At 40.5% G+C, this 16,617-nt stretch overlaps 1 protein-coding gene across 6 annotated transcripts; it reads right to left on the bottom strand.

Moving 5' to 3' along the window:
• Positions 1-1,242: 1,242 nt before the first annotated feature.
• On the bottom strand, positions 1,243-16,065 carry LOC120413913 (transcription factor Sp4-like). 6 transcript variants are annotated; one of them, XM_052709739.1, is made up of 9 exons: positions 15,516-16,030; positions 11,721-12,063; positions 11,378-11,542; positions 10,561-11,242; positions 9,955-10,335; positions 8,520-9,767; positions 3,579-3,787; positions 3,032-3,433; positions 1,243-2,821 (listed from the first exon to the last, which is right to left on the bottom strand). In XM_052709739.1, exons 2-9 carry the CDS (start codon positions 11,814-11,816, stop codon positions 2,708-2,710), a joined length of 3,297 nt encoding a protein of 1,098 aa, XP_052565699.1. In that variant the 5' UTR covers positions 11,817-12,063; positions 15,516-16,030; the 3' UTR covers positions 1,243-2,707. The 6 variants fall into 6 exon arrangements, with proteins under 6 accessions (XP_052565699.1, XP_052565696.1, XP_052565697.1 ...); XM_052709736.1 differs by having other exon boundaries at positions 10,561-11,245; positions 15,516-16,028; XM_052709737.1 differs by lacking the exon at positions 15,516-16,030 and adding an exon at positions 15,189-15,339 and having other exon boundaries at positions 10,561-11,245.
• Positions 16,066-16,617: the final 552 nt, after the last annotated feature.

Raw genomic sequence — 16,617 nt, 5'->3', positions numbered from 1 at the left:
GTTCAAAATCGTGTGCTCTTTCAAAAGAGCCTATAACATCCAGTACTTTGTTCTAGAAATCAGGAGGAAATCCAGTTTTTTCGTGAAAACTTAACACGTAGCCTTATGTATGGGACAAACTTCAAATGCGTTTTTCTCAGCTTGCTGTTTTTGCATATGGGACATTTATGTGAACATGGGCAGTAAAGTCCTATGTAAATTTTTATTTATTTCAAACGAAAAAGTGACCAACCACCGGGGGTTGAGTGTATCACAAATTTATGCTTAATTTTTGGACCCAATTAACAATACAACCTGGAAGATTACAGATCTGTTATTAATTTTATAAAAGAATGTATAAATAAATTAATATCATGTATAAATTTACAAAATTCTAAACATAAATAATAAAGTTATCTACAGCATAAAAATTGAAGGGTATCAAAATCAATAAATACTAATTCCGTCAATAAAGTTTTCAACGGTCAAATAAAAAACCGAGAAAAGCTTAAAAATTAAGATAAAACATTTCAATCAAAAAAATACAGACCATGTTGGAGCACAATATTTTGATTTTTCTGGTTGGTTTCGGTTTGAACAGACTCAGGCCAACAAAATGTGTACATCCATTTCCAAATTTAAAAGCTTTATGTGCTCAAAAAACTGCTGTCCCTATTCAGACTGTAGTCCCGATTCACCCCAGATTACGGTATCCGGAGGCCTTGGAAAAAATCAACTTCGGTGAATCAAGGTATTGATATCGTTAATGAGGTTTTCGATGCCTCCCGAGCTGCGATGCTATGGGGAGGTCTTTTTGCACCACGATCAACTCGACGACCCAAACGTCAGCGTGCCTTTCGATCAACGATGGTAAGGAAAGGACTTATTATATAGCACAGGGTTTAATAACTTTAAACATTTTACACATTTTGCATTAATTTTCATTACACCATGCCTTCCGATCAACGCTAATATAGAAAGTACATCTTAAATACACAAAACAATTAGAAAATCAGGATGAAACAGGCAAAGCAACCACGCGTCTCCACTGCTCGTAATTGACACCGAGCAAGAATTAAACAAAACAGAACACAACATCAATCACGCGGTTTCGCTGCTTACACAAAACTATATTTTACAATAAATAAGAAAATAAAAAGAAAGAAAAGGAACACAGACAAGTTAATATCTTCGAAAACTACAGAAAAATAAAATTTTTGCGAGGATTTGTCATCAAGCATTAAGAACATAACACGATCAAAATATTTTGAAAAATATTAAAATGTTTCGATTTATTGTTTTCGGTTTTTATTTACGCTCGGTACGCGACGCGTAGCTATTTTCGCACAACTTCTATAATACAGATTTAAAAATGATTCAACTGCCGACCTGAAGACACAAAAAGTACATTTAACCTAAAATTCAAGGTACGTAAAATTTCCTGTTTTTTTTTTCTTCTTCTTACAATTTCTGCTTTTTTGATTCCGGGGCCGTGTGGCCACCAAACAACTTAATAAAACCAACAATTTGTTACTACAGGCTAAAAATAAGTTAAATTAATACACATATTGGTGCTAGCAAAAAAAAAGGGGGTAATTTATTCCTACGCGCGTTTTTTAACCCTAGTCTGCGATCTTACAAATACACGAACTTCGAAGGGGCGGGGGGCTGCTAGGTAAGAAATTGGTTCGATTTCGATACTGGATCCTTTCGGGTAGGCTTGCCTAGCCGGCAGATTTAACAACATTTTGGACTAAAAAGCCGGCGTGTCGGGTCACATTCTCGTATTTTTTTTTACATGTTTTTTTTCTGTACATTCTGTTACTCTACTCAAAAGAGCAGAATACGATATCATCCTTTGATCGCGAGATGCTCTCTAATGGATAAAAAGTCGACTCTTTTTTTATCAGTTTGTAAAATTTAATGAAATCGTATTCGAGAAGACTGTCAAAAGCTCGACGAAATATCAAATGATAGATGGTCAACATTTTGGTGACCAACTATATTTTGGTAGTCCGTCGACGTAATTTGTTATGTTTCATCCACAAAATCAAAAAAATGTTTTGTTATTAATTTTATTAATTAAACAAGGTCGGTTTTATGGAAGAAATTATACCGGTTTGATTTTTACAAAAATAATGCCTGTAACTTCTGATTGATAGAGCTCTTCTCAAGGAGGTATTACACTACGGCAAACAAACAAACTCGCACTTTTTGACAGTTTGCCAGTTTGCCTGCTTTGTTTGTTTGCTGGATTTGTTTGTACAAACGTCAGCCTGCATACATTTTGCCTTCTTGCGAGTTTGCCGCAAACAAGTTTGCGAAACTGTCAAACACGAAAAAGTGCGAGTTTGTATGTTTGTTTGCGGTAGTGTAATGGCTCCTTCAGCATTTTGATATTTTTGATCACCTTTTTTTGTGGCAAAACATTGGATTTTAGAAAATTCTAGACATTTTTCTAAAAGCCAAGGTTTTTCAAGAACAGTTTTTAAAAAAGTGAAAGTACGCTTGAACGAAACTAAAAAAGCTGCAACGAATGACTCAACCAGGATGCTGTGGAAATGCTCTCGCTATCTAAGATATTTTTGTTCGAAACCTCGGTGATACTTCCACCTCCTTCCGCCGTTCCGTTCCGTTCCTCTCCAACCCCACCCTACAACTGTCCGTACACGGGTAGCCCACAGCCGGCGAACGACGTAAGCTGCTGCAGGGACAGCGTTTCGATGTGCTAGTTCGAGTCGATCGACTGGTCCGCGTCGTCGTTGCCGAGCGTGATCATCATCTTCTCGTCCGAGCTGTCGTTGCTGTCCGAGGACGCGGACGCGGCCGAGTTGGCCACCTCCTGTTGAGATAGAAAGAACGATCGTAAATTGAGAACTAAGATTTCTGGCGCAATAAAAAGTCTAAAAGGGGTGATCAAACTTATACTTGTAGTAATGAATAGTTCTTAAGACTGACAATAATTTACAACATTACTGTTTTTCGAATTCAACAGAAACGACAACTCTAAGAACTACTCAAAAGACCAAAAATAATAATTCTAAATAACAACCTGCGAGTTGTTGAGCTGTTTGATGCTGTAGAGTGGTGGTGGTGGCGGCGGCTGAGGCTGTTGCAAACCCAGCAAAGAGCCGGACGCAATCCAGACGATTCCGGTGCTCGACCCGTTGGATACGGCGACCGGTTGGACGGTACCGGCGGCGGCGGCCCCGCCAGGACCGCCGGCCATCATCAGTCCCATCGCGGAGTTTGGACTTGAAAGCGTCGTAACTGCCATCGCAGCTGGCCGCTGAGGCATGCCCGGTTCCAGCTTGGGCTTGGCAAGCTGCCCCAACGGAACCGGGTCGCTGTCCTCGTCGTCCTCCTCCTCCGGCTTGAGGTCCTCCTCGTCCATGTCCATGTCGTCCTCCTCGCCTTCGTCACTCAGCACACCCGATTTCATCGAATCGCCCAACTGGAGGTCAAACAAGGAAGTTTCGATACACGTGCAATAGAACATAAAAAGAAATGCAAAAAAGGAGTTCAACTTAAAACATCTACTCTCTACAACTCTAAAAACAAAACCCAAAAAACCCCAAACCCCCACACGACAAACCTACCTCGAGCAGGTACCGCACGTGGTCCTTTTTCAGCTTGCTGTGCGTCCGGATGTGCTTGGACAGGTGGTCGCTGCGCATAAACTTCTTGTTGCACTCCGGACACTGGAAGCGCTTCTCGCCGGTGTGGGTGCGCCGGTGCCGCTGCAGCTCGTCCGACCGGGTGAACCGCTTGCCGCAGTACATCCACGAGCACACGAAGGGCCGTTCACCTGATGATGGAGCGGAGCGTGCGCGGAGGGGGATTGCCATAGTCCGGGGGGGAAGAGAAATTACAGATCTTCAACTCAATTAAACTTGCCTCATTGTTGTTTTATAGCGTGGTTTGTGCGAAAATCGTCTACGTCTCTGAATGGTTTTCATCAGTCTTCAGTTAAAAATGAGAGCTGTACGACATATTGTCGCTGTCGTGCTAACATGTTGCATGTGCATTTTGGTTCAAATTTAGTTAATTTTGGACATTTTTTTTTAGACCTTTTGACCTTCACAGATCCTCAAAATTCGATTTCAATCCTGAGATATTCAATAAAAACTGAAAAAAAACTCAAATTTTGTCACTTTCCATATTAAAGAAGTTTCAATCTTGTCGTGCTATCTTGACACACCCTAAAAATTGATTTAAGTGCGACAATTGGCCAAAGCGAATTCAGGTCAGAACGCGTTTGTCACAGATACGAGCTCGACTAACGTAAACATTTTCAATTATAACTCGGGACTCCAGCAACCAAATTCTACCAAACTTCGGGGCAATGCACAGAGCAAATTAATATTTTTTGCTATTTATTTCAACTTCCGAGTCCTCTTTCATACGATAGATTTAGTATATAGGGTATTCCATCTCAATCGTAACAGAACACCAAAAAAATAAATCAACTATTTTTCATCAAGCTCAAAATCCGTTGGGCTGTTTATGCCACATTACAAGCAAGAATCTCGATTTCCATCCATCGGACCACCCCCTTCTTTTTAATCACCACCCTAATGTTTGACTTTTCCGTGAAGTTTGTTAAAAATCTCATTTTAATGAAAATTAGGACTCTTAGTGCAATTTTCTCACTCTCATTTAAAATTTGAGGGCAAATTTTCTTCAACCCTTACAGGCCGAAATTTAAAAAAATTCATGAAAATGAATTATTATGACCATACGAAAATTATGCAGTACATGTTCGATAACTGGGCTGCTTTTCAACTGGACACTCGATAACTGGGTTGTAGGTAGTCCAGTTAAAAAGCAAGCAAACGTCAAAAAACAATAATAAAGCAAATGATCGAGGGGTCGGTGGATGCAAAAATGAATATCACCAATTAAAAATAACTTAGAATTTTTCATGAAATTTCATTTCATATTATGAGGAAATCAAAATGCTATTCTCAGGACATATCTTTGAGTTCCCTTTATTTTATTTTTTTGATTTTTTGTTAAGAAAATCTAATTCAGCGATGTTCCCCTCGTCATTTTTTGATCAGCCCATTTAACAGGCAGCATTCGGAAAAGCCAAAACTTAAGGGATCGTGCAATAACGTCATGATTCGAATTCCCGGACGCTTCGAAACCCGGACACCTCATCTTGTTTTATCAATTATTTGGATATAAGTTCGCATTATAAATGTAAAAAATGGGTTATTTGATGAATTCTAACATCAACTTTCATTAATTCATTAATGTCAAAACAATTAAATAAAATAAAATTATAAGATTACCAAAAATGCGAAACATGTCACGTGAAATATTTCTTAGGCGTCCGATGCACCGGGAAGGCAAAGCAGAAATTTACGGTTTTTATTTCCTTAAATTCAAGCAATTTTTTATATAAAATATCGGTTGTTTTGATGTTAACAGCTTATTTGAGACCTAAAGAATGCCATTCACTAACATTTCAGTCCAAATTTGTGCGATTCATTAGCAAAAACGAGTGTCCGGAATTCGATGCAAAAGTGTCCGGATTTCGAATCAGCTTTTATCAGTGTCCGGGATTCGAAGCACACCAAATCATTTTAATTTTCAAATTCTGATGAAAAATTGTTAGAAAAGACATATTTTGCATGCATTAAAACTGCCGTTAATACTACATCCTGATGATATTTCTTCATTTTCCAACTTATTACATGATTTTCTGTCTGCTATAACAAAAATGATATGCCGTTAGCCACGTGGCCTTAAAGAAAATTTGTATTCATCGAGTTTTGTGAAAAGTTACCGGTTATCTCGGCATTTGCAAAATAGTGCCAGCTGTCAAAATGCTTATCAGCCCTTTTGAAATGATGCTCCAGTGTTGTGAGTTAAGTTGTTTGGATCGATTTTCTATTTAAACCCCTAAACTTCCATTAAATTTGGGATTTTTCATCTCCATCACCTTAAATTTTTCAAAATATCACTAAACCTAAAAAAACTTTGTATTGTTCTAGAAAATTGTGTAAATCTTTACTGGAAAGCAGGGAATTCCTATCCTATGAAATGTTGGAACAGAAGTTTTTGTTAAATCATAGTTTTTAACATTCATGCAAATACACTTTAAGGTTTGTTCCGTTTTCTTTCAAATAATAGCTTGTATAAATTCAAGAAAAGCGATTACTTCTATAACTCTTTAACCACCTATCGCGTGGCAAACTAGGTTGGATTCATGTAAAAACTTCGATTTTTTAGATTTATTTTAGTTTTGAAAGTGTTTTAAATATTTTTGAGTTTTGGGCTTTCAAGTACTGCAATTCTTTAAATATTTTAGTATTTCAGTATTTTAGATTTTAGTTACAGTATTATAGCACTGACGAACTGACGTGCCACGAGCAAACCACTTTTGACCGCAGTTGTCTTCTTCTTGTTTGGCGTTTTTTCTTCTAGCGAACAATCTGTCAACCGATTTTTCTCTCTTCCCTCTTGCTTCGAGTCAATGTTTACATGCAATGTATTGTTGAAGTCAGTTTAATCTTGCACGCGCTTTCAGCGAAACGAATAGCGCACTCCAAAAACGTTTTGAGCGCAGATTTTATTGAAACGACGCAGATTACAATTTGAAGCATAGTTGCAATATCGAAAAAACGTGTGGGAGAGAGAATTAGTTCAGCGAACCTGAAGGTAGATGGAGTTGGTGTTCGCTAGAGAATTTGCGGTTGGAATTTTCTCAAAAATATGTATGAGGTGGCACGTCAGTTCGTCAGTGATTATAGTATTTTAGTAGCTTAGCATTGTAAAATTTTAAAAGTTTTACTTTTTTAGTTTTTTAGTATTTTTGTAGTTTTGTATTTGAATACTCTTGTAATTAGGTATTTAAGTTTTTGTAATTCAAGTATTTGAGTATTTAAGTATTAAAGTTTTTGTAATTAAAGTATTTAAGTATTTAAGTATTTAAGTACTTAAGAATTTAAGAATTTAAGTATTTAAGTATTTAAGTATTTAAGTATTTAAGTATTTAAGTATTTAAGTATTTAAGTATTTAAGTATTTAAGTATTTAAGTATTTAAGTATTTAAGTATTTAAGTATTTAAGTATTTAAGTATTTAAGTATTTAAGTATTTAAGTATTTAAGTATTTAAGTATTTAAGTATTTAAGTATTTAAGTATTTAAGTATTTAAGTATTTAAGTATTTAAGTATTTAAGTATTTAAGTATTTAAGTATTTCAATATTTAAGTATTGAAGTAGTTAAGAATTTAAGTATTTAAGTATTTTTAAATACTCAAACTTAGTGCGTCCATCCCGGGAATTCCCGGAACAAAATTCCCGGATTTTTTCCAAAACCGTGAATTTTTATATTAAGAGGCAGTATTTGCAAATATTGCTCGGTTTGTTCTAGAGGTCGTATCGAGGTGCTCCGATTTGGATGAAACTTTCAGCGTTTGTTTGTTTATACATGAGATGAACTCATGCCAAATATGAGCACTCTACGACAAAGGGAAGTGGAGTAAAACGGGCTTTGCAGTTTGAAGTCGAAAAAACATAAAAAATCTTAAAATTGCTTGCATTTCCGTAAAACTTCATCAATTCCAACTCTCTTAGATGCATTCGAAAGGTCTTTTGAAGCACTTTAAAATGTGCCATAGACATCTAGGATTGGTTTAACTTTTTCTCATAGCTTTTGCAAATTACTGTTAAAAATTGTTTTTTTAAACCTTAATATCTTTTTGCAACAGTCTCCAACACCCATACTCCCATAGGTCAAAAGATATGTAATTTCAAGGACTTTAAACCTACGGTATTAACTTTTTGGCCAATCGCAGTTTTTCTCATAGTTTTACAATTTTTTTATAACAAACGTTTTACAACGTTAACTTTTGCCCTGTAGGCCAAGACGGCACTTTTTGGTCTCAATTTTGTCATATTCGGAATCCTCGGACAATTTCACGTAAGTTAGAAGTATTGGAGTTGTAAAAGTATATAAATATTTAAGTATTCAAATATTTTTGCATATTCGTAGTTTTGTACTTTTGTATTTTAAGTGATTATTTAAGTGATTGAGTATTTAAGAATTGAAGTATTGAAATATTGTAGAAAGTTAGTATTTTAGAATTGTAATATTTCAGTATTTTACTATTTTAGTATTTAAGGAATTAAGTATTTTAGTATTTTTGTTTTTATTTTTGGGCTTTTTTTCTAGTTTAGTACATTTTTGTATTTTAATATTTAAATGTTTTAGTTTGTAACTTATTATTTATTTTAAATTGGTTTAATAGTGGTTCTAGTAAAATTTAATAACTTTTTAGCTGGTTTTCCTAGTTTCAGGAACTGGTTTAAACAGTCAATTCTACGATTTTTTAGGACTTTTGCGTTTCATATGATCAGTTTGCCAGTCAAAGTTCGCTAAGTCCAGTCCTTCATAAAATTTCCTTTCAAAGGTCATCTATCACAATCAAATCGTCAGTCCCGTCAACGATAAAATTCTCTTTTATTCAAACAACAAAATTCAACAAAATGTTCAACAAAACATCCACTCTCTTGCCCATCACTCACCCGTGTGCCATCGCAGGTGCGCCCTCAGGTGGGACGTCTTGCCGTACACCTTGTTGCAGCCGCTCACGTGGCAGATGTGCTGCTTCTTGCGATCGGGCGGCCCCTCGCCCTTGGTTTCGCAGTTGGGACACGTGCAGGCAACCCGGCGGACGCGGGGTTTCGGAACCTGCTCGTTGCCACTGCTGCCAGTGTTGTCGGCGACGCTGATGTTCACGTTGACCGAGGTTGTTTGCGGCGACGCGACGATTTCGCCCTTGATCTGGTGGTGGTGGGTGGTTGGGGTGGTGGTGGTCGTCGTGGTTGGGGGTTGGGGGGACGGTGCTGGGAGGATGTTGACGTTTGCCGTCGAGATGGCAACACTGGTACCACTGCCACTGGTGTTGGTGTTGCCGCCGGATGGGGGGGCCGGTTGTGGTGCGATCGGGATTGCCTCCTGCTTGATGAACCACTTACCGGGGTCGCTTGGATCCGGCTTTATATTTGATAATTGATGCGCCGCTGCCTGCTGAAGGGAGATAGTTTGCCCTGCTTGATTGACCGGGTTCAACTGAGGCTGCGACGCCACTGTTTGCGGTTGAACCGGTTGCATGAAATTTGTCGGGATCACCTGGACGTTTCCGATGCCGGGGATGTTTTGGACCGGGATGGCCTGCAGGCCCGGTATGTTTGGCATCTGGATGATGTTGGCCGCGTTTTGGCGCAGCTGGGGCAGGCTGTTCGACGGTATCACCGTAATCTGCTGGCCGACTTGGGGACCGGCGATCGTGATTGGTTGGGGTTGGGGTTGCTGCTGCTGCTGTTGGGGCTGCTGCTGGTTCTGGGCTTGCTGGGTTCCATCCTGGGTGCCGGCCGATTGGACCGTTGGTGCGGATTGCATTCCGGATACCATGGAGTTGGCCGCGTTCATCTGGGCCTGTGCTTGGGCTAGGTTTTGCGGCTGCTGGAGGATTATGTTTTGCTGCGCTTGAGCTGCCTGCAGTCCGGCCAGCGAGTTTAGCGACGTTAGCTGAACCTGCTGGATCTGGCCGTTCGGGGTGATGATATTAGCTACTTGGGGGATCTGGGGTATCACTTGCATCTGCGGCTGGACGTACGCCGAGCCGATTGCTTGTATTGGCACGTGGACGGTTTGGTAGACCGTTTGACCGTTGCCGGTGGAGATGGGCACCTGCACCGGAATGGTCTGCTGCATCGGGAACTGCACCATCTGGGGCATCCCACCGGCCGGTCGGACTTGCACATTTTGACCTGCGTGGGGGGCGGGGAGATTGAGTTTTTTTGGTTAGCGTTGAGCGAGTGACGAACGAACTTCCTTCACCAAGAGATAATCAAACAAAAAAGCATGCAAAAATGATAGTTTTTAAGAGAACACAAGGAACACAAGCGTGACTGACTGTGTGGTGAAACGATTTAAAAAATGATGAGCGACAATTACCTCCTTCCAGCTTAATGGTAGTTATATTGTTAGGCAAAATGTTCTGAGCGGTTACGGCCGAGTTCGGTATCTGGATGTTGGTACCGGGGATCGTGATGGTCGCCGGTTGAAGCTGCTGAATCTGGGAAGCTTGTTGCGCCTGAACCTGTATCTGCTGCTGCTGCTGTTGCTGCTGGACATTCTGCTGTTGCGCAGTTTGTTGCTGATTCTGCTGTTGGGATTGCGCCTGTTGCTGCTGCTGCTGTTGTTGCTGCTGCTGATTTTGAGCCTGTTGCTGAGCTTGCTGTTGCTGTTGCTGCTGCTGCGCTAGAACATTTGCCGTGCTTGGTCCCAGGGGGATTGTTATATTAGTTCCCGGGATAGAAAGCGTAGCCTGACCAGCTGCATGAAAGTACACAGAGAATGCAATCGAATGTTTTCGGGTTGGTTACGGGTGTGCGTGCAGTGTTTGAAAATGGTACAACAAATGTTTACATCAGGGGTGCGGACAACATGCTGCTGTCCCACTCGGGGACAAAGCGTGAGCTAATGTGTGCAGGAAATGAAATGGACAAAGGGGAACCACACCACCACTGATTTGACGAGATCAATCAAGTCGGTACGTACCGTTGGGAAGCTGCACGGCTTGGGCCATGTTCTGCAGGAAGTTTCCAGGGATAACTCCATTGGGCGCCCGTATCAGCTGCCCGGACGGGGTTAGGAACGCCTGCTGGCCGTTGATCTGCACCGCCTGGGCGCCAGCGAGCTGGTTGTTCTGGATGCCACCGGGCACGAACAGCGTCTCCTGCCCGTCCACGTTGATCGTCTGCAGCGGCTGAACCATCTGGAACATTCCGTTGGGATTCTGGATGAGCTGGCCTCCTTGGAGGAACTGCTGGGGCAGTCCCTGCAGGTTCAGAATCTGCGGCTGCTGGATCTGCTGCGGGGACGTGACGAACGTCTTGACTGGAGTTCCCACCGGGGTGGTGTTCGCGGACGTTTGCGCCACCTGCACCGGCGTTCCGTCGGCAGTCGTGAGCGTGTTCAGCTGATGCTGGGGCAAGAAGTTCTGCAACTGCTGCAGAGTAATCACCTGGGGCTGCTGTTGCGCGACCTGGGTAAGCTGCTGAACCTGCTGCATTTGGGCCTGGTGTTGCGCCACAGCCGCTTGCTGCTGAGCTTGTTGCTGTTGCTGTTGCTGCTGCTGGCTCTGTTGCTGGGCTTGCGCCTGTTGCTGCTGCTGCTGTTGTTGGGCGGCTGCTACGGCAGAAGCCTGTTGCTGCTGGACAGCTTGTTGGTGTTGCTGCATCTGCTGCAAGAAAGAAGGTAAAAATCATCATTAAATCATCAAATTCACCGACGTGCCTTCCAAGCGGCACCGTTATGAGAAGGACTTTTTGATTCCACAAATTTGATTTATTTCAAAAACTTGATACAAACTCACCGCCTGGACCGCAGATTGCTGCTGAGCCTGTTGCTGGGCTTGCTGTTGGGCTTGCTGCTGGGCTTGTTGCTGCTGATGCTGTTGCTGTTGTTGCTGCTGCAACACTTGTTGCGTTGCGCTTTGGGGCTGCGAAGCAGCCATAATCGCCGCGTTGAGTTCATTGCCCTTAAAAATTATGTTTCGTTAGTTTTTTTTTCAAATTGACTTTTCTCCAAGTTATTATAACAAAAATGATAATGAAACAATGTTAACCCAAGTGTTAGTGAATGAAACAAAAAACTAAACCTCCACACGAAAAAAAAATGACAAGATTAAACATGAAATCAAGGACATCGGAACCGACCTGCAATCCCTGGGCCTGCAGCTGGGCCACTACGGAGGCACTGACGACTCGAATCTCTTGGCCGGGCGCTAGGTTCGCGCCCTGAGATGAGTCCATCGGTTGGGGGGCGGGAGTTCACTTTAACTTGAAACTTGGTTCGCTAGATTTAGTTTCACTTGTTTTCACGTAGCTTGCGCGAGGGCACACGAAGTCATTTTAGAGGGGGGGTTTTGTTTAGTTCTAATGCTAGTTTTTCGGATTCGTTGTTCCGACCAGTCTCACTGTTTACGTTTGTTTTATACTTTTTTTTTCTCGCAAAATTGGTTTATTCCACTGGCGATGGAGGTTCTTCGACTAAGGTTCACTAGAAATGGGATGGGAAAGGAACAGAGAAGGAACAAAGCAATTAGAACATGATTCATGAACAATCAAGGTTGGAATATTTTACAATGTGACGCAAAATTAAAATTCACCGTTTTTGTAGCAAAATCAAGAAGCATTCATCAAAGTCTTTTTTTTTTAATAGGGAAATGGCAACCAATTTAAGAATAAAACAAATAATGAGTTTAAAAATCAAATTTACATCCTTCACGCAGAAACAAAAAAAACGAAAGAAAAAGAACTCCAAATCTACAACGAAATTTTTCATTAGATTTAACATAACAAGAGATAAGCTAAATGAAACTCCAGCCAGAGTGACAGATATCATCTCATTGAGACAATTTTGTGTTCACAATAATAGGTCAATGAAAAATTTAATCTCCCATGTTTCCAATATGTTTTCAAAGAAATAACTCAATCAACAAAATATCAAAAACTGTGATATTTTTTCAACTTGTTTTGAAATATTAAAGATATCTCAAAATGTTATTTCTTACTGAGATTTCGTGATCAACAATGATTCAAGAATATTTCTATCAGTTTTTTTTACGAAAGTACCACTTGAATTGTCAACTGTCATATTGTTTACAAACATTGGCAATTTTGAAGATATTTCGGCAATGAGCGGTTCGATCTCTTGCAAAATTCTCTCAAATTGAGTGCAACATGAAACTTTTTTGGTAAAGATTCTTCCATTGCCACAGAAAAAAAAAATCTAAAAAAAATTAAAAAAAGTCTTATTGCTTTTTCTGGGTTAGAGTTGTTGAGCTTAAAAATGAAACCAAAAATACTCTGAAGTAATTTGGAAGTTGTATTTCGAAGATGTTGACCAAAATGACGGAAATAAATTATTGTTAAAAAAATGCATTTTGCAATGGAACAAGAAATCTACACTCGAATTAAGACAAAACAAATCAAGAAAAAAATCAAGATTCGTTTATTAGAAGTTCTAAAGGAACCTTCGGATAATTGAAATTTCGGAAGAGTCTGGACTGTATTTTCAATTTTGACGTTTTCCCAAAATATCCCAATAAAACTCAGAAATATCAGAATTAAACACATAGACCTTTTTTTCGAGAATTGAATTTAAATCACACCTATAAAAATTAAAATATGAATCGGAATACTCCAAATTTCTCATAAATATCTACGTTTGATAACTTAACGAAGGACAAGGCAGCTAAAGTGTAAGAACGTCATTTTCAAGGGTGGTATATCAAATATCCTAAAAATCAACTTTCAAATTATAGAAATGCAATTAAAGGATATCATTTTAAGCAAAATTACTAAGAAAAAAATATATGGGAATAACACAAACTTATCTCATCAAAATTTCAAAGTGAAAATGTGAAAATCCAGTTCTCCGAACTATCAAAGTTTGTTATTTTTATATGGATAATTTTAATTTAGGTAGGTATGTAATTAACCCAAAAAATCACAAATTTATTTTACAGTACATTCAAACCAAACCAGAAGTGGATTTGTTTGCATCAGGAATCTGCTTTCTATTTCGCGCAAAAGTTGTTTAAAATGCGTCTTCTAGCTAGTTTTTTTGACTGACCGCCCGATGTCAGCCAACATATTTCGCATTGACAGCTCTTTGTTTGCATCACGACACTCTGACGAGGAGTTCGTCATTTTTAAGTTTAATCATATTTTTTCACTGCGCCTAGAAAGCATAATATCAAAGTTCGATATCTAGGAAATAGAAAAAATATTTTCTGATCATTTTAAAAAACTAAGTGATTTGTGATCATTTCTTGACTTTTTTTTGATAAGGTCCTATAAACAAATGTAAACATTGAGTGTATCCCTTTCACACCTTATGTCAAAGTCCATCGGAGTAAGCGGGATACACTCAATGTTTACATTTGTTTATTGGACCTTATCAAAAAAAAGTCAAGATTTTAAAGGCTAAGTGCCAAAATATCAAAAAAAAATTAAAAAAAATGCAGGGACTTATACATTTTGTTTACCAAATTTGAAGTTTTTTACCGGTCTTTATCGATTTGTGTGTTTCCTTTTGAAAAAGGAAACGAGAATTAAAAAAAGTTTAAAAATTCTTACTTTCTAGGTTTTTCTAGGAAACCGATCATTGCGTGGTCATTAATGCCATCAACAGCTGCCAAAGCGAGCACGTGCCAATGGAAATTCCATCGATGCCGCCGTTCGTTGCACTTCTCGCGCTTTGTTTACATTCATTAAAATTCTAAAACGCTCCGGAGACGCACCGGCGTCTGTACACAAAAGCACGTGGTCAAGCTCTCTCTCCCTCTGCAGCAGCACCCCGATAAAAGGGGACAATTTTCCCGGTCCCACCCCAAAATTATCCCCTTCCGGCGGCCGTCAGCAGGAGAGCTTCGCGAATGAGAACGAGTGGGAGTGAAAGAGAGAAGGGGATGGAGCGAGTGCGAAAAAGAGAGGGAAAAGTGCGTAAATTTAGTAGTTATTTTCTTAAACATCAAACATGTTGTTTTGATATGTAATTAATTTTTCATAATTTAAATTTTTACTGATTTATTTTTTGGGTAACCCTCGCCAAACATGAGAACACACAAAGAACGAAGGTTCAAAACAAACCATCAAACACCCCGAACTCAACATTGTGTGCGTGTGGGCTGGCTCAAGAAAGGGACGCACGATGCGGTCGGGAGAGCCTGAGAGGGAAGTTCTCTCTCGCATTCGTTCGAGAGAGCGCCCGACTTTGGCAACACCCTGTGAAAGAGCAGTTACGGTTCGTAAAGCAGGAGGCGGGGATAAAGTATTGCACTGGCAGGCAGACGAGTACGCGGCGGCAACATTCGACGAGTCATGTATGAGCTTGAACCGAGTTTGCGATTTAGATGGATTTCTGGGCTAAATTATCGGGATTTGACGATTTGAACACAATTTTTGAAGGGCTTCAAGGCTCGTTTTAGCTTGCGTTTTGTTTGTTGTATGAAATTTGGTATGGTTTGAGTTTTCTGCAGTAAATTCACAATTTTCTTCCACGGCAAACCAACATGGCGGCGGCTAAGCTGGCCACGATATTAAATTTGTAATACACAGCGTTCCGGGTCCAATCCTAGCAATCTACCATACTTCTAGCAATCAGAACACCACAATCACCATTTGGAGGCCGACTTTGGAGTCGCTTCGAGCGCCGGACGGGCGTTTGATGCCCAATTTTGCAATCGTCGCACGGTTCGTACCACTTTTAAATTAGAGCGAGACACAAACTGACACACACTTCTGGGCCTGACTGGCATTGGTGGCGGCACAGCCAGAGAGAGAGAGAGACCCACCCCGAGAGCCCCCGCCCAGAGGAGGGTAAATACGAAACACCCACCGAAAAGTTGCGGATTTTCATTCGAAACCGAGCCTCAATCAAAACGCTGTCAGTCGAGACGACCGACACTCTATAATCACAACAAAGCTTCTCAGACCGGGACCTACCTTCGGCGGAACCGGATCATCGGCCGGTTCCTGGTTCGCGGACTCCATCGTCACTAGCCTCTTTTCAAACTGGTTCGTACGAGTCAACTCATCACAGTAGGCAACGTCGCCCGTCTAAAAGCAGTTATTCACCAAATTCCTGTCGGTACTCGGTACAGTACGGTTTCCCATTTGCCCGTAATCCGTCCAAGTCGGTACCGCACACAAGTGAGAAAATAAGATCTCCCTCCTCTGGTATGTGTGAGTGTGGCCTCCGGATCTTCTTTTTTCCGGGACAAGCCACGGCCAAATCCGTCTCACCGGGAATACTAAATCCCGCGATTCGACCCCCTCGATTATTCCACTATCCGCCCACCGTGTAGGCTTCGTTGGTCACCACTTTATACCACTTTTGACAGCTAACGCGCGCGATAGATCACTACTTTTTTTGCGGAGGAAGAAAGACCGTCTCCGATGACGACTCTTTGCGTGAAGGTGTGTGGCCTATTCTGTGGCTTGTCTACCTCTCAAACGCACAGGGGACGCGCAAAGGCCAGCTTGAGAGAGCACGAGAGAGCGGCAAAGAGAGCAAATGAGAGAGGGAGCAATCAAGTTCCTCCGCCTTTCACGCATACACGCACGGGGTCGAGGAGGCAGACGACAATACGGTAGGATAAAATGATTTTTACCTCCAAATTTGTTAAAAAAATTTAATAATGTTTTATAATATATCAATCAAATTTAAAAAATTAAATTGACAAAAAAATAAAACATTTTCAAACATTAAATTCCACTGAGTGCCCAACCCTATCGAGAAATTAAAAGTGAGAGTGTGTGCGTGCAACATGGAGTTAAACTTTTCAAAGTGCCATGGTAATCTTCACAGCAACTTCACAGAAAGTTTAACTCCATGTTGCACACACTCTCACTTTTAATTTCTCGATAGCGCACAAAAATAGGTTAATGTTGCTCACCCTGAAGCATACAGCGCGTATCCAGAGCATAGTCGAGAGCATAAAACGGATGGCTTTTGTTGATGAAAGAAGAGGGAGAGAGAACCAAAAATGTTGATCGGTAGGTGGTATTTTCCAACGGTGCACCCTGCATAGAAGCAATAAAATTT

This window comes from Culex pipiens, chromosome 3 (assembly GCF_016801865.2).
Source record: "Culex pipiens pallens isolate TS chromosome 3, TS_CPP_V2, whole genome shotgun sequence".
Taxonomy (NCBI): domain Eukaryota; kingdom Metazoa; phylum Arthropoda; class Insecta; order Diptera; family Culicidae; genus Culex; species Culex pipiens.
Note: the sequence above shows the minus strand (reverse complement) of the source record. Positions and strands in the feature narration are given on the sequence as shown.